The 24,482-nt window shown below is 36.3% G+C and overlaps 1 protein-coding gene and 1 long non-coding RNA gene across 2 annotated transcripts in view; both read right to left on the bottom strand.

Annotated features, from left to right (window-relative positions):
- Window positions 1-8,218, bottom strand: part of LOC148223926 (uncharacterized) — a 28,073-nt gene extending 19,855 nt beyond the window's left edge. Inside the window, exon 1 of the long non-coding RNA XR_015803095.1 lies at window positions 1,153-8,218. This is a non-coding gene — a long non-coding RNA (uncharacterized LOC148223926). The remainder of the gene's footprint in view (window positions 1-1,152) is intronic.
- A 7,527-nt stretch (window positions 8,219-15,745) lies between these two features.
- The window catches only part of TUSC3 (tumor suppressor candidate 3), a 112,035-nt gene continuing 103,298 nt past the window's right edge, over window positions 15,746-24,482 (bottom strand). The window contains exons 9-10 of the mRNA XM_014873517.2: window positions 23,385-23,475; window positions 15,746-16,031 (exon numbers count right to left, since the gene is read on the bottom strand). Of these exons, the coding sequence (XP_014729003.2) occupies window positions 16,016-16,031; window positions 23,385-23,475 (107 nt within the window). The 3' untranslated portion in view covers window positions 15,746-16,015. The remainder of the gene's footprint in view (window positions 16,032-23,384; window positions 23,476-24,482) is intronic.

The raw sequence follows: 24,482 nt of genomic DNA, 5'->3' as shown, positions 1-24,482 counted from the left end.
TATGTTTTGTCATGATGAGAAGACCAACATGCTGCACTCTAAATTACCAGAAGTACTTGATTGGGCAATTATGATTTCAAATACTGAGTTTAAGGATTTTAAGAACAGTGGTCCAAATTTTATCTAAGCAGCTAATCTGCTGGCTAACTTTAGCTACTAAAGAGGAACTTAATAAGCTTAGCTTACACTAAAATAGAATTGCAGCACAATGATTGAGAAAGGATATGGTTCAGTTAGTGTCTCATGAGAGGCATAATCAAGAAATATGAATCTCTGTACTCTTTCCAAAGGCACCTGAATTTGCATCATAGTTGTGTGCATATTTGTCCATATCTGTACACGATGCAGGCATTAGTGTGACAGGTTGTCAGTCTGGAATAAATTGACTCACATAATCGCAGCACAGTATCTTGCAATCCAGGACCACTACGGATTAAAGAACAGAAGTCTGTGCATGTGGAACTTCTGAGTGCCTGCAGCGATGAGAGACTGGCTACAGCAGTCTCCATTTCTGCAAGGAATCTGTTTGTCTGCCTGTCTAATGCATTCTCAGGGTGTAAATTGCAGTTCCTGCCTCAGCAGCCCTTAGTAAGTTAAAAGAGCAGCTACACCCACTTCTGATCTTATTCTACTGTTTGTATATCATCCATCTTTTACTCATCTTTTTCAACCGGAATTATTTTTACAGCTATCTTAAGAGTCCCTTCCCTTCCCTTCCCTTCCCTTCCCTTCCCTTCCCTTCCCTTCCCTTCCCTTCCCTTCCCTTCCCTTCCCTTCCCTTCCCTTCCCTTCCCTTCCCTTCCCTTCCCTTCCCTTCCCTTCCCTTCCCTTCCCTTCCCTTCCCTTCCCCATTGATTTTCTGAATTCTGCATAGCATTAAAACACATTTAATTCTCCAAAGGACACACACACACAAAAATAATGCAATGCATTTTGTTGAACTTAGAATACAACATAATGATATCTTAGTTCCTGATATCAAAAAGAAAGTCAAAACCATAATTGGATAAAAATTCTCACAGTGTCAAAATTTTGACATTTGGGGCACTATTTTTTGTCTGTTTGGTAATGCACTGTTCTGCTTTCTCTTCACAGTGGTAAATTTAAAATTATCTCATTTGCTACTGTCTGTTTGAACTTTTCATTTCTCACCTTTCATGTCAATCACAGAATGTAGAAAGGGAAATAACTTCTTGGTGATTGGACACATATAGCTTTAATCATCTGGCAGCTCCTGTAAATCAGCAGAAAGAACAGTCAAAGACAGTTCAAAAACTATAACCAAAGTGTCTAAAGCTAGCCAGGTTTCTCTGATTGCTTGATTTAATAAAAAAAAAGGAAAGAAAAAGATTAAAAGTGACAGTAAAGTACACTGGGTATCCAAAAATGTTAAATACATAACGGATCGTTATAATGATCCTAGATGTAAAAGAATATCTATAACCTAATGGGTAATTAGACTTTGGAGAACATAATGTGTGCAGAAATCTGATTAAACGGAGAATATAACAAATTATTTCCTCTACCTAGGGTTTTTGAATGTAGATACTATCAGTCTCATAAGCTGGATTTTCACACTGGATACCCTCTCTGAGGCCACCTGAGGCCACCCATTTCCATCTTCCTACCACCAGTCTAGGATAAGAATTAAGAAAAACAGCTTGACAGAGATTAAACAGAAATAAGTGTTTGAGATTGGTGAGGCTTTCTGTGTAGTCACTACTGGTAACTCCATAAATACATTTCTCTTTAAACATGGTCAGGAAACCAGACAAGGGGGTGGTCACCTACCATGCCCTGCTGCTGACATTTCCTAGCTCTTCCTGGATTCTGTCATCTTGCTTGCTCCATCCTGGCTGCAGAGCTCAGCGTGAGGCAGGGAGCAGCTTTTCTCTGTTGCCAAGCTATTAACAGCAGTAGCTTATTTTATTTCAGCACTTCCTTCACTTCTCAAGGTCCTTTTTCTTCTCTTGCTTATGCAACATTTACTTCCTTTTCAGATTCTATAAATACTTGCTCATATTATTGTTTACATCGATTTTTGTGCCAAGTGTTTACAAAGTTAGATTTTTTTGCCTCTTTTTAGTCTGTAAAATATCAGTGTCATTGTTAAAGGAACCCAAATAATTTTCCCAAGGGACCTATACTTTTTAAAAAGTTTTTCATTCATTCCAGGAAATGAATTTCAAGTCAAAAGGCAATTAAATGAATCCTGACATTGCAATCAAACCTTTTTCTTTGATGAGTAAATCACCAGGAATTTGATGAGAAGCAAATAAAGGTAGTTATAAATTGTAGCTCCATTCTCTTTACAGAATAAAAAGAATGCAAATTAAGAGGCAGTCAGGAGCAAAACATCTCACAATATCATCAGAAGTAAAAATTATCTTCATTCTTCAAGTACATTCATATCTTTTCCCCCACTGCTTTACTATTCCTCCATGGATCAGTGGAAACATTAGGACTGATTTCTCCTCTTGAGGCATTGACAGGAATAGTAATGAGATGCAATTCTGATAATATCAGTGATTGACAGAACACAAAAATCATGGAAGATGGTAAAGATAGGGCCAAGTGCTCTTTTGTGTGGAGGTTCCCAAGGTCCCTTATAAGTGATGCATGCAGATATTCTTGTGTCTGTCCAACAAGCACAGAGACCTTCAGGATCCAGCAGTTTTATAAGACAATGTAATGATTTCATGGGGTGCAGACAAAGTAAATCAGGTGCAGTGCGTTCAGTTAGAATATTTAATGCTTAGAAAATAAACATCTGTAAAGTTTTTATTTACTTTAAAAGGTTCAAAGGGTGAAATGAGTGGCAGAATGTAGTTGAGCTCATTGTATTTTTATTATTTCAGAGCAATCAGGATGGCAAATTCCAGATTCCTGGAATTTTATTGTAAATACCTAGTCATAAATATTTTCAAATATATCAAAATGTGCTCACACACCTCATGCTTTGATTTTATGGCACTCTGAGGAAAAAGGAAGAACACTGCAGCTATATCCCCAGTAGCTGCATGCACTTAGACACTGCACGTCACCAATCCTTGTGTATAAATTACACAACAGTAACAGGTAAAAAATAAATATGAAACAAAATATTTTGTGAGGGAAAAAAATCCATAGTCTATGATATTTCATTATATTATTTGAGAAACAACACTTATCAAGGAAAAGTAGAGAAGTTGTTGCTATGCAAACAGTCATCAGAGGGGAGAAAGGTCTAAAGACAAAGACTCCTGGTAACAGAGTTCTACCATGTCAATCTCTGCCAAACAATTATGCAGATTATTACTTGACAAATATATTGATAAGACAAAAAATGCAGACACTATTCCACATGCTATCAGCATGTGAAGAGATTTTTAGAATCAGATTTTATGAACCTTTAAATTGTTCAAGTTTCTTTATGAAATTATCAACAATTTTGCTCAAAATTAACACACAGAATAGAAGAAGGAAGATTATTCCCAACAGTAATATGAATTTTTTTAAATGTGTAGCTTAACTAAGCAGAAAAAGTTATCAACAAGCATTTAAGGAAACATTAAAAACACATAAATAATCAAAATCTATTTACAATTTACAGCTAATTTCCTTGAAATATGTACACAAATTGTAATTGTCAAGCAGTCAAATTTTTCAACTGTGATTTTTTTCCCATAAAATATTTATGTGTAATTGCAAATGGTGGATAATTTTATCAATCATTACAGCTTATTAGACACAGTTTAGTAAAAGTGCCACTGGATTCAGTAGATTTGATACAATTCTAAGATATTGATTAGACTAGCAGTTAATGACATTTAATTTGGAGGGGATTCCATCCATTTGGTTTATCTTGTTTATTTTATTTCACTTTATTGTAATTTCAATTATTCTATTCTATTCTATTCTATTCTATTCTATTCTATTCTATTCTATTCTATTCTATTCTATTCTATTCTATTCTCTGCATTATTTTATTGATTTAACTGATCAATAGTTCCAGGTAGGCTCAGATTTTGGCTCAGATTTTCCTTGGCCATATTACATCTTACCACAACTGTGACTTGCACATTTCTCTAGGATAGGTGCTGCTCCTTTTCATTCATTTTCTTGATGTTCACAGAAAGAGCTAAAATCTTTTTATTCCTTTAGACAACATCAGGGCCTACCTTTCCTCAAGTTACAGAATCAACAAAGTGTGTAGGATTCAATATGGGAAATGCTTCAAGGTTTGTAGTATTATTTAATTATTTGTTTCATTAAGATTAAATGTTTGTAGTTTATTAAGCACTTAAATAAACTTCTCCATAGAGAATTTACTATTCTTTCTGAGAGCAAGCTCCTCCATTCTGAGTGGACACACTTGGAGCTGTCTCCAGAGGCAGGAAACACTGCAGGTAAGAAGGGGAGAGGTGGAGGAAGATACGTTCACTCCTCCAGAAGCCCTCCAGACAGAGGAGCTGTGAGAGTGGTGTGCAAAAAAGGGTGTGCTCCATGTACCCTCAGTCGTGATGTGCTGCCTCTTTCCCTTATCCCTCCATGTGTCACCTGGGCCTGGTGTGGTGGCTGCTCTTTCATCCCTGAGATGGGTCCAGATAATGGTGTCTACACCTGGTGCAGGCCAGGAAGCACTGCTGGGGAAAGGGAGTGGATACCAGGATGTCTGGATATCTATCCAGATTTGCACAGTATCCCTGCAGGGACTCATCAGGAGTAGGTTTCCACTGGGTGGTTCTGCAGAGAGCAATACAACTGCAGGATGTCACCTACAGCTTCAGACCTCTCAGCAACTGAACTTGCATTATTTTTATTTATAATCTTATTTTTATTTTTACAAGTTTTTCATTTCATTGCAATCAGAAAAAGGATGCAGGGGTTTAACATTTGGAGGTGCAGTGACAGTAGCAGTCTTTAAAGTTGTTAGCATTTTCTCTTAAACATTTTCCCTTTTAGCTTAAAGGGAAAAGAAAGAAATGGATTAAGCCACAGTACTGCTCAATAGTGTAACTACATCTCTCATCCTGGCAGCTTGCACCAGTACAACATATTTCATGAACAGTTACTTTGATGGACTGTGCCCCTGTGACTTTGGACAAGAGCAGTAATGGCAGGCAGTAAGTTCATCAAAAGAATTCACATTGAAAAAGCTGCAGACCTTGTCAGAGGGTGACCTATGTGTGACGGCATGACCATTAATTTTCTCATTTTAAATTTTTTTTCCTCTTCATTAGCAGATTAGTCTTAATTAAACACTAGCTGTTAGATCAAAGGGAGCTAGATCAAAGAAAGAAAAAGCCCAATACATTTATGCTAAAGTACTTGGCATGATACTTTCTGGAAAAGCATGTGAAAAGTGTTACCTGACCATAAACTTGTAGCCAGAGCCTGAAAATAGGAGCTTCATCTTTATAGCTGGAATTCTGCAGATTATCTGTTTGGGTTTTTTTTCAAGTCATACAAACACCCCTTCCAGGACTGTCTCAGAAAAAGATATCCACTTATTAACAATCAACCTGGAAGTACTGCCCAACTTCGACAATAAATACAAAATAGTCTTAGCCATGCTACAAATAAGTATTACTAGTTTAGGAGGCAAGTGAATTTGAAGATGATTAAGTGGAAATCTGCTCAAAGTTTTAAGGATTTGACAAGACAAGCAATTTTCCTTTGAGCTTGTATTCAGCTTTGAATCTCACTAGAACAGAGTTTTCATTTCACAGGCAGTCACTCACTGCACACCCGAGCTTTAAAATTTAATGAATGCATCCTTTGCTGAAGATTCTGGCAATAGCTCAGATATATTAGTAAGTGCAATGATGTCAATCAAAAAAGGAAAAAAGAAGTGCAAGCAGTGTCTTTATGTTCATGTTGATAGTTTCAAAGCTGCTTTGTTTTGAATTCTGGAACTCTTCTCTACTTTGAACAAAATATAACCATAAAAAAAAAGGAAACCATATTAATTAATATAATATAATTAGTATAATTAGGAAGATAATAGATCTAATTATATGATAGCACATAAATGAATATACATATTTTAGGGAAAGTACTTTCAAATTAAAATAGCCGATGCTAATTTTAATTTAGCTACTCTAAAAGGTAGTTCCCCACACACACAACAAGTTCAGCTTCTGTTAGGGTTCTGATTAACACCTATGCTTGCACCACTAGGATTTACAAACATGCTGGGGGCAAGGCCAGAGGTAACTTCATGAATAAAGAACAGCTGAAAGAAATGGGCTCAGCTACTGGGAGTAAAAGAGCAGGAGGAGGCACCTGAGGCTTTGCAGAGAGCAAGGAGCTTAAGAGAGGTGGATGGTGTGGATTTTGTGAGCTATAGTGTTGTGTGACAGAGGTTGTCCTCAGTGCTGGAGAGGCTTTTGTGGAGGGCAGAGTCTGTCCCAGGCACAGCTGAGGGACGGTACTGGTGCATTGCTTTCTGAAAATTGTTGGTATATGAACAGGTGTGCAAATGTTTGTTATAATTTTATCAAAGCACTCCTTGCATATCCTGTTGACTCAGACCTTTTGGTATTATGCTGAAAATCGACAGGGCAAAATAAATGTCTCCTTGTCAGAATTCCTGGACAGGACATATGAAGCCATTTCAAGTGCTGCATCCCTCTGAGATTCCCGATTTTCTTTATAGTTGAAATTGAGTTGTTTCTATTCTCTCCTTGAAGTTAGGATGACAAAGGCACACAGTTTTTAAAGGCTGAGGTTTATGAAGGTACTCTAAGAATGTGGAGCTGTGATGAAAATGGACCAACACGAGTCATTTAACATAGAATTACCTTTCCCACTGTATGCTTGCTCAGTGGGTGATTTTCTTAAATCCCACGAAACTCTATGGTCTGTTGTGTTCTCCTTGGACAGGTTAGGCTGTAACATATCTGGGTTTTAGGTATGCATCTTCTCTCTTCTGCTTCTTAAGAGTGCCTTAAATGTCACTGTGCTGTAGAAACCCGGCTCCCTTTTCCTCTCCTCAGGCTGCTGCCTGATGCTGTGCCAGCAGAGGAGGGGCAGCACCCTTAGAGTGAACCACATCCTCACTCCTGGAACTCTGGCTGGCTGGGAGGAAAGCAGCCTGTGCCTTCCATCACAACACCTGTGACATGCAACTACATGCAGGTGGAGGGGAAAAATAGTATATAAATGCATTGGAGTTTTTCTATTCTTGTTTTGATCCGGTGTATTTATTTACATTCCAGTTACCTTGACCATCTTCTGGAGCTCATATCTGCTTGCAAATACTGGAAACTCATAACTTGTTTTTATAGTTGGAAATTTTCCATGTTTTTCTATTTCATGTTGCCTGACCTCTTTTTCTATTATAGTCCTGTGTTGAAACTAATAACTGCAATGGAAAGTATAGGAGACATAACTTGTAAATTTAAAGTTGCTTTCTATTATGAGACTTGTAAGCTTGATTTAATTTCTTTATCAGAAGCACTAAATGCTCTTGTTCTTGCCACGATATTTTTTATCAGGACTTTGAAGATGGTACTGATAATTAGCACAAATGTGTGCCTGCTGGTAGCATGCATGAAGAAGATCTCAGCCCAGCAGTCTCCTAAACTAAGCAAATTGGAAATTAATCAATTCAGCTAAGTAGGAAGACAACTACTTTGCATAAGAAAAGATCAATGTAAAATGTAATTGTTGCTTTTATAAAACAGGATGATTCATTATTTTGTATCTCATAGAGCTGTAATCCTAATTACATAGAAGGCTACATGTCAGATGCACAGGCCAAATTACTCTACGATTGTTCTGTTAAACTCAAATCACGTGCAACATCCTCTGTGTAGACAGTTTGTACTGAATGAACTCTTCCCAGACATTTCCTATCATCAGTACTATGCAAAAACTTTATTTTGTGTTCTGTCTTGTAAAAATAGTGCAGTTGGGTTCCTTGTGCATATTTTAGCACTGAGAACTGAATGCCAACAGTTCCTTACATCATACATAACAGCTTTCTTGTTTTACTTATGTTATTTAGGAGTAGACTTATCAGTTATTTACCTGAATACTGGATACTATTGACTGTAACTAACCTGTGGAAGTTTAAATAAAGGATTTTCTACATACAGAATATCTGAATGCAAATAATATTTATGGGGAGAGGGAAACCTAATTCCATTATTTCTTCATAATGCGAACATTGGTTTGAGAAGAATGGCAAGCAGACTCCAGGAAAGCTTGCATAGATATACTTGTTATTTAATTGCAGCTAGCATGTGGTAATTGAGAGCTGGTGTGTATTAAGAGTACTTTTTGTACCTGTAATTTATCTATAAATCCACTGACATAATAATATTATAAATCTAAATATTGAGTAGTACTCTTGCTTTTGGACTCCTGACATTCCCAGGAGTACTGCTGCTTGCCTTGCCCCATCTGAAAATTGTGCTGAAAGCTAGTCTGTTTCAAGCCATTTTGCTATACATCTTCATTTATCTCTATTATCTTGCCTAGTTTTTGTCTTTATTAATACATGACACAATAGAGCACCTTTCAGTGCTGATTTATATTAATGTCACAAAGATTGCAGCCTTCAAAAAGGAAACTCCTTCCCTCAGGAGGATGATAAATATCTACTTAAGCCTGTAATGACATTAAATGTTAATGTTTTCCTGAAATGAATCAGACAGAAGAGGTGTTTAAAGGAAGTGTGACCCAGAAAGCACAACTAAGTGAAAACAAAGTCTCTTAATGCACTTCCTAAGGTATCCCTCAGTGTGAATGACACTTGAAAGTGCCAAGCCACTTCAGAAAGACGAGTGATGACACTGGTGCACTGCTAGCAGTAGAGAGTCTCTTGAAGGAACAGTAAATTTGGAGGGATTTTTAATATACCAGAGATTTGGCAAAAAAAGGAAGGCTGAAAGAAAGATCATTAATTTGGGGGATTTTAAGGAAAGGCAGGTTTAATATGGGATGGTGGACTTGGCTTATTGTGCTATGCCTTGTAATACTATGCACCTCCTTTGAAGAGCTCTTAGTGATCAAAATGGTTTTTTTCAGTTTTTCATGAAACTAAATTTTATAATAAACAAGAGTCTCTAGAGGCATTCAAATATCCCTGAATGCATAGGAAAAAAGGTGTAGGTTATTTGTATATTATATTCAGATTTCTCCTGACAGGAATCTCTGTGGGGACAGAGGTCTTAGGACCATATGATATTTTGATATTTAGCTATGTAACCATTTAAGACTAACTTTCTTGACCCTTTTAAGAATTGAGTCATCTGACAACAGTTTAAAACATGAAAAAACCCTGTTTCTAGATCCGTGAAGGCTAGATTTTTCAGTTTTATCTATCTGCCTTAATTACACTTTATAGTGGCTTCGTTTACTGTCATAATGCACTGGCATGAATGCTTTCATTGTTTTGATTCTGTGAACTAAAATGCAGCCTTCAGATTTACTGCTATGTGCCTGTGGTTTTGAAACTTTTTTTTTTTTTTGTGAAACCAGTCTGGGGAAGGAGCTACAGGCTCAGCAGGAAAACTTCCTTTGAGGAAATTATGCTAAGATAGCTCCTGCAGGAGAGATGGGCTAAAGGTTTTGACAGATGTGGTTACAGAATGGATATAGGATGAAGTTGTGCCATTACCGTCAGTAATATCTTAACTTGAGGCATTTAAAATGCTCATTAAAATTCCCAGAATTTATAAAAATTCCTAAATAACTTTAGCTGTGAGGGTTTGAAAGTTTGAAATGAACCTACAAGTTCAGTTTGAAATGAACCTGCAATGGCTTCAGGACAGAGGCAGCATTATAAAGCAATGAACTGTGACTATATCCTGCTCTCCCTGAATGAGAAGTGCTGGAGAAATGCTTACTCTACTATTTCTACATATTCTCTGTATTCAAGTTTTTTGTCACATTATATGTTGATCAAACATCTTAAGTGCAAGTATTTGCAGTGTTTGCATGAAAAATACTGTTTGCAAATTTTTATTTTTGCAAAGCTGTTGCAAAAATTATTCTATTATTCTGTTGTGCTTTAAGCCTGTCCTCCAGAAACAAATAGGCTGCTAACTGCAGGAAGGTCTCTGGACTGATGTGACTGTACAGCAGAGACTGATTTTTAGCTTTGCTTGCTCTTGGTATTTTATAATGTGCAAGCTGTGGTAATGAAAGATCATTCTGCTTCAAAGTGAGGGGGGATTGGGCCAGCCCAGCCCTCTTCTGAGAGTATCACCTTACAAGGAAAGCAGCAGGGAAGCTGGTAAGGAAAAGAGGTTGCGTGGGTTGCAGTCATGGGATATATGGGTATAAGGGCAGGGAGCTTTGGCCTGGGGCTGGACACCTCCGAGTTCATGAAATTCTCTGAAAAGTCACAGAACAATCCATTCGAGGACTGTGGCTTTTGCTCAAAAGTGGCGAGATACAAATTCAAAAGCCTGGAGAAAACAGGGCATCTGAACAGCAATTATTTGAAGAGAATTTTTAGTACCATCATAGTTGGACCATCAACCTGCCATGGCTCTATCCAAGATGGAGGTGGAGGAAAGAATGGTTAAACACAGCTGAAGAGAGTGGGAAATTATAGAAAAGGAAGGGCTAAAGGCAGTTCAGCACCAGGTATGATTATTCCTAGCTTCAAATGCCTTGACTAGGGAAGACTTTATAGGCACAGATAGATGGTCATATGCAGACTTAGAATTGAGGTGATTTATTAGATGTGCTGGTAGTAGATAACCCTCTGAGGGCAAAAACTGGCTACAATCTTCTTCTAATACTAACAATAACTTCCACTAGCTTTGACCAATGAAAACATTTTCAGATAAATAAATTTATTTATCTAAATAATTAGATAAATAAGTAAATATTTTCATTAGCAATGGAATAATTTAGCAGAATGTTTACCTTCATTCTGCTAAATGACTCTATTGCTAATGAAAATATATACTATAATAAAACAAACTAATTCCGAATAGGACTCTATCAGCTTTTTAAACACAATGGAAAACTTCCTGTTCTCTATTCTTAAAACCAAAGAAAGAAACTCCCGCACCAAGTGCTACTGGAGGGGAAACAAATACTTATGGTAGTGTATGCTCTCCAGCCTATATAAACTCTTATTTTGCATCATTTTTGCTTGAAGCACTGCTTGGTAATGACTTACCTTGAGGCTCTTTTTCTCTCCAGAGTAAGACTCCGACAGCAAAAATGTAACTATTAGAAGATAAAACAAAGCTTTCCAACTTTGGAACTTCTAAGGCTTCTTCATTACTTCTTCATCTACTTGTGATGCGTTTTTAAAATGCAAGGCAGAAAGGCTAAATACAAACCAGAAAAATATTCCTTATTTCATTTAAGTACTTCTAGAGGGATCAGCACTGCCTAATGTTATAAAAGTTAGTAATGTCAAAATATAAAGACCTGTGTTAATGCACAGTAAAAACATCCCTTGAAAATACAGCATGATGCTTCTTTTTAGAAGCATTTATTGTGTTGCAAAAAGAAAGGTGACATGAATAAAGAACCCCAAATTTCTATCTGGTGCACAGTAGTATAGTTAACTGGGGTAAATGGAGGACACAGAATTTATGCATAAATACCTATGCTAAATTTTTAGCATAGATAACATACAATTGAAAACAACTCCATAAAGCTCTGTTCCTCTGTCTCCATGTGACAATGTCAAAGAATGTTGAGTTGCTTGACCAATCTTTACGGATGACGAGGGTTCAGTTTGCCACATGACAGACAACAAGTTCTGAACCTGCACAGCTCTTAGTTTATGCAACGTGTAACCATATTTCATAGAAAAACACAGTGTTCCTGTTCATACATGGAGTGTAGGGGAACGTCTTGGATTTGAGATGTTCTAGCAGGAAGCCTTTTCATTAAGAACTCCTAATGAGGCATTCCTTTGTACATGTGTGCGTGCATTTGGAAATGAAAGATATGGGGGTCAAAATCCTCTACAACAGGAATACAGGGGAGTAAAAAAACCTCAAAAGCCTCAACAAAAGTATAAAATCTTCAGCTCACACTGGAGAATCCGTCTATATTACATTTTTCTCTTCAATATAGTTATTCAGTACTACCAAACAGAGAGCAAAATCATACTCAGTTGTTCATGTATTACAAAGAACTGGAAGAATAACTCCCAGAGTTTCTCAAAGGACATCTTAAATCATTTAAGAATGAGGTCCTGAATTCTTGTGTGACTCTGCCTGATGAGACACTTGCTATCATGTGGAGGTCATTTCTAGGTCCTTAACAGGGCACTGAACCTTGTTAATGTCACTTAACATCACTGTGGAGAGAGGCTTTTCTGAAGAGTATCTGGAGTTAAATTTAATTTTAAAAAAATAGTGATTTTTTTTTTCATTTTCTTTGCAACTTCAATTGCAGGGTTTTGCTTCTATTAATCGCCTATATTTTGAGTAAGAATTTCTTTTTATTAAAAGTTTTTAGGTGTCCACTGCTGCAAATATGAACTTTAAGTTTTTTAGTACCATACTCCTGCTTATGTAGAATTTGAGTTAAGAGACACTGCTTGCTTATCTACACCTGTAGCTTGAACTGCTCTGTCTTTGGGACGTGTAGATCAGAACTACATACAGAACTCAATAGGAATCCACAGAGACTTTGTATAGTTGTAGTGCTGTCCCCTCTTGTTACCCAAGCTGATGACACCAAACATCTTCTCTTTGGCTGTCAGTGCACACCGACAACTCTACTAAAACATGTTCAGTTATTACTATGTCTTTGTCTTGAGTGTTAGCTGAACAAGGTATGATTTCTTTTTTTCTCTAGATGTATTTACAAGTTTTTACCCATCAAAACATCCCAGTCTTACTCATCAAAGTTTTAGTGGACTTTTCTCCCTATCAGCACAGTACTGTGAGCTTATCTGTAATGCAGGTTGCACTGCACATGCATTTTCTACACATCACTGATGAAGATGTATTCAAGTGGTCCCAGCACCAGTTTTCAGGAAGGTTGTATTTCTGACTTTACTGCTGCAAAAAGTGACCATTAAGCCCTATCCATCTCTTGGTATCTTTTAATTGGTTTTCAAGTCATGAGAAGGACACCTCTTCCAATTCCATATTAGGTTCTTTAATAAATCCTTACCAAGCCATTTTTATCCTTGGGCTATTTAGACACTATTTTAGCCATCTACAAGCTTTGTGAACTTAAATTATCCTTTATACAAGTCCTATGCCTTTTTCAGATGACTATGTTTATCCTTTCTCTCAGTAAGCTTACTCATTATTGCCAACTCAACCATCCCATCAGGACTGGAAATTGTTCACTGGTCTGTAGCTTAGCTTTCCCTCTAGACTCTCCTTTTTATTGGTGACAGCTGTGTTGGCAATCTGTCAGTCCTCTGACACAGAGGCAATCTGTAATGATAGGTGAAGGCACCTTGCTCAGCAGTTCTGCAGTCTCACATGTGATTTCTTTCAGAGCTCTTTGATAAATGCCATTTGGTCTCAAGATCTTACCAGCACCTAGCTTATCTATTTAAAAGAATTACACAGAATATGTCAGACAATGTTGACCTAAATCTTCTGGCCTAGCTGCTGCAGATAATTTGGCTTCTCTGTCAGTGTTTATCAATGGGTACCTCTCCTTATACCTTTGTCATCAACTCTCTGACTAGTTCCCTGCTTTGGGTTTACTTTAAAAAGTTTGTGCTACCATGGTAAGCATAATTTTCAGATTATTTTTTTGAACCTATTGTTTTATACTGGACCTATGTGCTGCTGTGTTTTTATTTCTTTTTGAATTGTGGCACATATTTTGTCTGTGCTTCTAATGAAGTATTAAGCAGCCACCAGGCTGTTTGTAGGTGTCTTGCTTTTTGCCTATTGTTTGTTGTTTGGCGGGGAGAGCAGGCGTGTAGGTTTGTTTGCATTATTAACTGCCTTTTATTTCTAAGACACTCCAATTTATTTCAGATTTCACTTTGATTGTCCTGTCTTGCAACAACATTTACCCTACTGTACTGTGGTTGCTCTTACAGAGTAGCTATCCCATGAATACCTCTCACATACTATGTTAGCTTCCATGCACTACTCAAGCTGCTGCTTTTGATTTGGATACTATTTAAGATCTATTAGTTGCTACAGCAGTTATGCGTCACTGGAACCCTTTACCTCATCAGAAGCTGAAATATTTAGCCTCATTAGCATGAGGTCTTGAGATTACTCCCTATTACTTCCTGTCTGAAACTTGCCCTTTTTCTTCTTTCACTTTCCAGTCTTTTCCTGTAAGATGGATGTGCTGTTGCACTCTATGTAATCTTTCTCATACAACCCCACTCTGTCACCTGCGTATCTGGCTGAGCCATCCTTATGTCATAAGCCTGATAACTATCCTACTGATTTGTTTATTTTCCTACCGGGGCTTTGAATGCTTATTATACCAGGGCTGTTGTTCAATACCATACAATTTAATTTTTCCATCCCTTTCTCAAGCTTCTAGCATTGACATAAAGCTCTTGCAAATTCTGTCGTGGCTTCCTTGCACTAGCAGGTACCTGTCATCTGGAATCACTGGCAAGCTGATCTGCCTTCCTGAATAACAGCTGAAGCACCTCTGAAAAGCCTACAACCCCCTTCACAGCCCACATCAGTCTGTGAACCAGGTGTTTTGAGTTTCACTTTTCACTTGGCTACTAATTTAAATATTGCTCTACAACCTTCTAGTGTTTTCACTAGGATAACTAGTAGGTCTTGCTCTGTTTTTGTGTATAATGTAAGCTGTCTTTCCTCTTTCTTTTTTGCCCAAAAATTTTTCCCAGTTCTTAACATACCAGTATTTCTGGAGAAGAAATGGGTAAAAGCATTAGATGAAGTGAGTTTTATAAAGTCTAGTCAATCTTATCTCCATATTTAGAGGCATTTTTTTATTATGAATTAGGAAATTCCTAATGCTACAGACAGTGAATTGGTACTTGGAAAAGTACTCGTTGGAAAACTACCAGTAGGAAAACTACCAGTAGGGAGGAAAAGAAGTAGGACTGAGGTATTTTGTGATGATTCTTGTTTCCTGAGTCACTGACAATATACTATGTTGGTGTATACAAAGATTTATGAGCAATTCACAACATAACATGAGACATGACCAGCTAAAAAATGGCATTTTTAAAAGGCTTTACTAATTCCTATATAAGCTTTTCACAAAGCTCGGTGGACACATGAAACTGGCAACTGCTGTAACTCCAGTTCCAAAGAGCTGCCTGCACAGTGTTACAAACATCATTAATACCTTCCACCTGTTGCTACTTCAGAAGACAAGCATTTTTTGGGCTATGAAATATTGCTGCCCCCTGCCCTCCCATTTTATCACCACAGACTCAGCTTAAAAGGATCTGAATTCTGACTGAATTCTTGCCTTCAAGATTCCACAACGAATTCCATTATGAATTGTATCCTTTCACTTAAGAGAGAGATGAACATGTAATGTATGTATTCTACACAAGGCTAAGTCAGGAAAAGGACTCCAGGATGAAAATGTGTAAAATACAATCTTATGTTAATGACTCAGCAGAGGTTATCAGAGACTCTGTACAAATACTCTGTTACAAAGCAAAGTGAGGGTAAGATATAGTCATTTTATGATAGTTTCCACCAGGGTCTATCTCTTAATAGTACATAAAGAACTGACATTATTTTTTTTCAGTTCAAAAAGACATCTCAAAACAAACTTCAGGTGAAATTTCTCAGAAATACGCTTTGGATCCATGTAGTACAGTTAATAACAAAGACTTAAACAGAAGCCCATGATACTGAAATTTATTTAAATTCTTGAGCACACAATATTCATAACATTTTAGCACTTCCCAGTAAGATATGTACTATATGTTTCTATAAATTACGCATTCATTGCATAAAACTGCATTCATTTCTCTATCACCATACTATATAAATTATCACAAAAACAGATGAATCAACAAAAGATTCTTGAATACATGTAACATTGGTGGGCAGAAAATAGCAGTCATAGCTTATCTTCATGGTAAGCAGCTCTAAATGAATCCTGCTTGAATTCATTTAATTAAGAAGCTGAAAAGAAAGAAAACATGATTAAATGCTGAAAAATGCATATAAAACATAGCAGCAACATTATTTGAAAAGAATAATAAGAACTTCAAAACATTAATTTGAAAAGTCATTTGACATTTGTGTAACAATCTCTTAAGTTTTTATATTCCATTTAGTGATTACTAAGCAAGCATGAAAGTTATCAAATAAAACATAAGTAATTGAAACCTAAATTTGCCTATTTAAAAAATTAAAAAGCAAAACACTCTTCAAACATCTGTTCTCTTTAATCAAGTTCTGCATCTGCTTTTACTATTTGAAGTGAGAAATCTCTCCCAGGGGATGCTTCAGGTTTATTTAAAACCATCTTTTACTGCTGAAGTGGCTCCAGAGTTGAGAGAGTATAGAAGGATTGGCAAGGCTCCGTAAGGCTGCAGACTCTTAAATTCTTAGTATTTTAATAAAGTAAGAAGCTTCTAATGATACTGCTGTTTCTTTACACCTGGAAGGAAACTTTGTATTTCTAAAATGTAAATATGTATCATGTGTCACACCTTTCTAAGTACTTTACCAAGTCCCATAGACTGGGAAACAGGAACACGGAGAGAGAGGCTTGTGCATGACTATGGAATAACTGTACAAACACACAAGCAAGGAACTACTGAATGGAAATACAGCCTCTAGATTTGCCTGGTAGCTCTTTCAGCTCCTAGATATGCTGTGTGCACTAGCATACAGGTTGTAGTAATTTCACCAGTTTTTCCATTCATGGCATTAATTAATCCTTACAAAACATAAATACAAGTGCCACAAACTTAAAAGACTGTATCAGTATAAAGATGTTCACAGCTGCAAAAAGCTGACAACCTTGTTAGACAAGACATACAAACCAAGGCAGAACAGATGGCAACTGGCTGGGTGCTGGAGGGTGAAGGGATTAACAATAGGAAAAGCTAGCAAGAACAACTTCATGAAGAGATGAATTGTAGAGGGCTGAAGGGGGAAATAAAAGAATGCCGAGTACATGTGACTAAAACCATAACCCAGCTCTAGAACAGATGTGTAAGGCCATGTATAGGAAAGGATCTGTGAGGAGAAGACAGAGGACTAATAGTAGTGAAAATTTTGGAGAGAAGGGTGGGAAGGGCTGAAAATGTCAATAATCAGAGAGGTAGCATTTATAGGCTTAAGAGGCATAAAAGACTTGATATAACAGCAAAAAATTACAAATACAACAGTTATAGCAAGCTGCTACTACCACAGTTGCTGATCCTTAATTTCTGTCTATAAGGGAACTGCACTTTTAGGAGCTAAGAGACATGAAACAGAATGTAGGTAAGAGAAACACTGAAAGTTCTAAAACTAATGTAAAAAAGAAAATTTAAGCAAAGAAAGAAAAACCCTAGGGCAGAAAGCTGAAACACATCAAGTTCCATCTGAATATGAGGATAAATTTTCTTATTTCAAGGGTGAGAGAGCAGTGGAACAGGCTATCCAGAGAGGTTGTGGAGGCTCCCTCTGTCAAAAAATCTGCCTGGAAGTGATCTTATTCAATTTGCTATATGTGAACCTACTTCAGAAGAGTGATTAAGCTCCAGGAGTCACTTCAATCCCACCACTATCCTTTGACTATAGAAAACTACAAAAAGCCAAAACACCATGAAAAAAACATAGAGTAGCCAAAAGGAGGAGATGGGGGGTGGGCAGTTTCCAAAAACATCAAGAGTAACAAACTGGACAGCATCTGTTGGGATAGATCTGCTAACAGATCTCTCCCACAAAAGAAAACAAGTTCCCTTTTGCAAAACAGGGTGAAGCAGAACAGGAAAGCCTGGTTAAAATGTGCCACTCCAGACATAAACTAGATGGGAATGGATAGAAACAGGTAAAAGTAAATGGCAAACTGTAAGACACGGAAGGCATACATGCAAAAAGAGGCATTTTTAATGGCAATAATTACAGAAGGAAGGCCCTACTGGGAGAAGAGCATCCAAACTGTTGGCCACAATAAGAAGCACATCCTTCCTAAGAGACCTGCTATAGATCCAGAAGTCTAGAATTCAGATCACCCATGTTTTAAAGGATTAGAAACCAGCACGGATGTCAACACTTCCCATAGAGAATAATATGGAGGTTTGTGAATTTTCATGAATTCAGCACACTGATAGTTTAGATGAACAGAGGGAGACTCTGTGTTACTTTCCATTTCCATGGGAAGCTTCTTTCCTGAACAACAGACTGTTTAGCCACATTAACAGTAGTAGTATAAAAAATACTCAATGTAAGGGCTTTGTTTTGACAACTGTGTATTATTGTTTTCCTGTCTTTTAAAATAATCCTGATTTCTGCTGTTTTAAAGAAAGTAGCTAATTTTGCTGGGCACTATAGATCAAATTGTGAATCCTGGTATTTATCAGAAATAGGTTTACCAATTCATAAACTTAAGGTGAATCAATTTAATTGTGCATGAAATATCTAAAAAACTGTTATTAGTGCTCATGTTTATTAATAAATTTAATTTCATATGTCTGTAAACACTATTTGTTCCATGTACTAATATTTTTCCAGTATATTTCCAAGAAACAACTATTCTATTTTATTCACTTGCATTTAATTTCAATTTCAATGTTACAGGATTTCTTTACTGAAACTAATTTAATTACAACAAGGGTAGAAGTGTATACAGTGAATGTGAGGAATTTTCAGGCTCTGGGGCATCTTGCAATTTGTGTGTCCTGTTGCATTGACTGTCCTTCCCCAAGCAATAAATGAATACTTCATGTCTGACTTAACATTTATGGGTTTTTGATGAAAATAAGGCATCTTTTATTTACCATGCTTTGCACAGCTTAGTTAATTTTCTCTGCTAGCCAATAAAGAATATTTATTTTCCATTCCATCAATATATAGTTCAGAAGGCTGATTATTTCTTACAGTTTACCTAAAAAAAATTTCACATTACTCTTGTAAATAATACTGAAATATAATGGCTATGAAGCATAATTGGATAATGAAACATTCAACTGCAGGGCAGGTTCTAAAAAAATTCAAAAGCTACTTAATGAAAAATTATGAAAACGGAATTTTCAGGTGTTCATTTCATTTAAATTGAGATTAAAACAACAAGTGATAAAATGTAGGCTTGAAAGAACAATTTAAAGTGTTAGGCGTACTGAAACTGTTTCATAGAAGTTTCATTCAGAAAACAAAGCAGAGACAACAATGTAGGACAGTTAATTAGTTGCAGCCAAAGCTGAAAAAGAAAAAACCAAGAAATTTTTTAATATCAGTAAAGCACGGATAAGACTTTTCTCCCTGTCCTCTTGAAGCAGTGTTACAAATATTTACATGCCTAAAATTCCCAGTAATATAACACTGTGCTTGTGTCCTGATATCTTCTGTTCTTAGCATCCTCTCTCATTCTTTTTCATATTCTGTATCCTTTTTGGGCTGAAACTACCTAAGTTTCCAGAGTTCCAAGCTCTTTCCTAACTAGCAAAGTCAACTTGGAGTTCATGGTTTTGGCTTAAAGTGAAGAATAGTCTCTGTGTCACTCCCGTGTGTGTACATTGAAAGATGAAATTCTGTGTTGATATAATGACATTTTACTGCTCAGTCACTGCATATCTGGTATTTAATATATCATTTATTCACTTTACTGGGGTGAGAAGGTTTCCAGAAAACATTGTCTAAGATTTATCAACATATTTGTCTTATCCAGAAAGAATTATAGAGTGAAAATGCTCAACAGTATAAAATAAAATTATTACATAATCTTTCAATAGTTAATGGTATCAATTAAAGTGAAAGTTTTAGCAAAATGAAAAATTTCATCTTGTTCCCATATAAAAGGTGGATTAGAAAACCATAAAAAAGTCCTGCTATGGCAAAAATGGCTCTAGCAGAGAGATTTGCTGCATGTGAGCTCATCCATCATGACTGTGTTCACTCAGTGAGTAACCTTCATGATGACCCCCACTTTGCATCACCTTTCCCATTTCAATGCTATACTGTATAAGAGTATTTTACCAGCAAACTACTCAAACAAATTTTTGCCCAACACTAGCCTTCAAGAAGAGAATCCTGTGAAAGAAAGAATCAAATCAGAATTAGAAATGTCTGAAGTGGATCGAAAAGGGTCTGTCAAAATTACTGTCCCTTCCAATATACATGCCCTCTAAAGAGCACCTTACAGACCCCATTAGAAAAAGAAATAATGGTCTTTCTCCAGTTTTTGGCTCTGGTTTTATGTTTATCCACCTCTGTTTTGATTTATCTTCGCTACATGGAGGTCACTGCAGAAAAGAGGATGCATAGCAGGTCGTGTTACTGTTCCACTTTTTACCAATGCATGATGTTTCAAAAATGTACTGATTTAGTTGTTCAGTGCCAGAGAACAGAAACAATTTAGGACATTTGAACTTTTTTCTTTTTTAAGTAGGATAGTTGAAGTTGATGCTTGAGGTCATTCATACAGCATTAAAGCAATTTCAGTTTTCTTTAACTGTTGCTTTAGGCAGGCCAACATAATGTTACTTTTCTCCTGACAGATCATTAGTATGCATTGTTGTTAGTATTGTTAAAGGCAAAGCTTTACTAGCCTGAGGACAATTCATCACATAAAGACTGATAGTTTCAAGGTGAAATCTACAACCAGTGAAAGGAAAAGAATAGACATATTTCACATCTTAAGATATATCTGCACTGGGATCAGTTGATGAGGCATGGAACTTCTCGGAAGATCTCAGGGAATTCAGACAAGAAGATTAATGTATTTTAGCATATATGACTGAAGTCAAAATGCAGGATACTAAATTAAAAGGGGAAAGAGAAAATAACAGTTTGTATACTTGATCCTCCTTAGTGTTTTGCATGTTCATTAAAATTCATAAGAACTATCCACAAAAAACAAAGAGGTTTCTCTAAAAAACTCCACAGGATTGTGATGAGGATGACACGTTGAGACCACTGACGTGTCAAAGAATCAACAGTATGTTTATTTAAAATAAAATAAAATGGGGTCAGAGCTACCCAACAGACCAACAAAAACATGAAAGATTTAACACTAGAAAGGACCCAATAAGTGAATTACACCTTTGTGAAACTAGTAAATGAAATTTGATAATAGCAGAGCAAAAGGATCAGCTCTAATGATGGTGTCCAATAGTTCTGCACTGAGTGAGGATTTAAGATTGAATGATTAATTTTTACCATGAAAGCTTGGAACAATCTAGGACAGACCAACTAAGCCCAAAAGATCTTGCTTAATCATGCAGAAGCAGTAATATAAAAAACAAACAAACAAACCAAAAAACATGTAACACTTAGCCAGCTGTTAAATGTTTCCTATGTACTTAGGCATACATACTGTTCATTTCTTTATGAATTTACTTGATTTGTAAATTGTGGTATTGCGTCCACTTAGCTCATTGCGACAGAATTTGGTTTATGGATCTAATAATTTTTTCACAGTAACAACATGATGTGGCACTAGTTCATTTTATCAGGATTGTGATGAATTATTCTTTTCAGCATTGTCCTGGATTTATTTCTTTTTTAACCAGCTTTAGCATACTAACAGGTACACTTACTTTCGATATGCATCAACTATCAAATTAATCTTTTAAAAACTAAACTTTTAATAGAATTCTGCCCCCAAGCCCCAGATCTTGCTGTCCTTTATTCTTAGCTTGGATAATAAAAGAGAGGTATGAAATCTACATAGGCCTCCTACTGCTGCTAGACACTCCCATTAAAAGATATCTGATATTTCAATAAATTACAGATTAATTGTGAGGAGAATAAAATAAAAAAATCCACTCCACCTAGTATTTACAGCAAACAGATAAGCAAGAAAACAGGGAAAAGCCCTACATTATTTAAATTAAGATTCCCAAAGCTTATAATACCTGATACTACAAGGTATACTCAGTGATTAAGTTTGCACTAACACCAATGGTACTGTGTTGGCATGCAAACTCACAGAGCACACTAATGCTCACAATGCTGTTCAGCACCAGACATCCTAGGTACCAGACAGCAGCCAAAAACCCCTACTGCAAACATTCACAATGGCAATGCAAGATCTGGCACACATATATAAGCATGCTATTAATAGGTGATATGAACATTCCTAAGATGAACTAAAAATGAAACTAGTACAGCTGTCAGGGTCTCTTTAGTAACTGATAAATGACATGGCAAGGAACATGCCATCACCACTGCCTTCTCCATTTAATAAACTTGTTATGAGAAAATGGAGGGGAGCTCAGACTATGGGTTGCCAATCCTTAGCAATGCTTCTCAAATGAGCTTTGAGAGGCAGATTATATTAATAAATCCGGATTCTTTAAAGTTTAAGACTTAAGCAGTTAATGGAAGGTAAGAATACCTTGCTCTTAGAAAAACTGTATCCTGCCTTTCACCCCAAGTCAGTCATGCTAGAAGTAATCGCCAGAGAGGATGCTGAGAGGCAGGACAGACTATCCCAAATGGCAAACTATTATTTCATACTGATGAAATTTTGCAGTATGATGCTACTTGGCCCATTACAGACCTCTTTCCTTAGCAGAAATTACTAAAAAGCAGGAGCATACCTTGTGTATGTATGGCAACAGGAAGGATTTCTTTGTCTTCAGTACAGTGTTATTAAATAATAAAACTAATCTGAAGCAACCTAAATGTCAATTAAACAGCTTAAAGAGACCAATCTCTGAAAAAATGAAAATAGTTATGATGTCTAAGAGTAAAAACTAATAGAAAATTGTAAGGTAATAGCTGAAATGTTAGATCTAAGTTGGTTTTGCAAGCCTGAATCCTTTTTAGTGGAATATAACACAATACAAAACTGGCTGTTGTACTAATCATGTGGTTTAATCAGAGAAATCTACTCTTTCACTTGTCAGAAAAATTGCAACTGTTTAACTGACAGGTGTATGTATAATTCAGAAAAACTATAATCTTTTCTCTCCTCCATGGTGTGGCTGGCGAAAGAAAAGGGTACTTTTAGTGAAGTCAAATCTTAGCACGATACAGTGCTTTGTTGTTTTGTGCCCTGTCTTACATAAATCTTAGTTATACAAAAATAAGTATCTAATAATGCTTTAGAAACCAAAGCATGTTTCTTTTTGCATTTTTCAGGGTTATGCTTATGTCTTGTATCTGTGCTCAAACCCTTTTAACTGATCTAACAGTCATGCTAACAGCTGCATTCCAGACCTTTTTGGTTTGCTTAAATTAATCACCATTCTTCCTGCTTCTACCATCTTCCATTGACTTCAGTGGTAAAGATTAAAGATTGTTTAGCTGAAAGCAATTATTGAACTTATACAAAGCTATTACAGTCTATAGGATGAGAATTTAAAGACAGATTACCTGTATGGGTAGCCATGGTATTTGGAGCGAAATATTGACAGCAGGAAGCTGAAGAAAAAGACCACAAGACCAAGGCCTACCAGACATATTACTGGAAAAAAAAACAACTTTGTTTATTAGTATATAAAAGATTTAAAACTGAAATCCTTACAAAGAATATTATTTATGTCAATCATTTATAGAGAATTTTGACACAGTTAAATACAAAATGTTACTGCCTTGACTATTGAAGCCCACTATCTTCTGACAGGATTTCAAATAGATATGGAAATAATATTTATGGTTATTAGGAAAAAATAACCTGCCAGAGAAAATGTATTTTCAAGAAATAAGCAGAAATTTGAAAGTCAAATGTATGTGGATGCAAACACCTTACTGCTGATAATGGATTTAATAACCCATTAAATTATACATATCAAATATAATGTTATTTCTAAATTACATTTAGAAAAATGTCCCTTGGCTAATGGAATCATGTTTTGTCTAGCCAACCATCTATGGCTGAAGTAGCAGTAAAGGCAGCTTAGTAACTACTTTATCTAGCTATTAATGGCTAAAAATTGTTCTAAGTTCCGAGGCTGGCAGCCAAATCACTTTTTACTTTTAGCTCACTAGCAATATAAATCTTCAGGTTCTGAAGGTAAATAACAATGATGTAGATCTCCTGATACCTTCTAGGTGAAAGCGCTTTGCATCTTTTCAGACAAAAAATGAACTAACAAATTAAATGCTTAAATTAACAAACAATATTTGGAATAGCTTTCGGCATCCTGTGAAATAATAGCATAAAGCTTTCTTGATTGTGAAAGCCCACTCTATTACACAAAATTTTTTAAAAGGGGACACGTTATAAACTGAGATGCAGCTCATCAACATTAGATAATGTTTTGATTCTAGTAAGCTACATTGAATTTAAAAACTCCTCTTATACCATTCCTACTTTATCCAACTCTTTGCTACTTAATTGCAATATTCATGCTTCAAAAGTGTGCTGCCTTTGAGCGAAGGATGAGCAAACGTGAAGCCAAGGAAACTGACAATGATGCATTTTTTCATTAAAACTGACCATGTGGAAAGTGACACATGTCAACTGGAATA

Source organism: Sturnus vulgaris, chromosome 4 (assembly GCF_052056855.1).
Source record: "Sturnus vulgaris isolate bStuVul1 chromosome 4, bStuVul1.hap1, whole genome shotgun sequence".
Taxonomy (NCBI): Eukaryota; Metazoa; Chordata; class Aves; order Passeriformes; family Sturnidae; genus Sturnus; species Sturnus vulgaris.
Note: the sequence above shows the minus strand (reverse complement) of the source record. Positions and strands in the feature narration are given on the sequence as shown.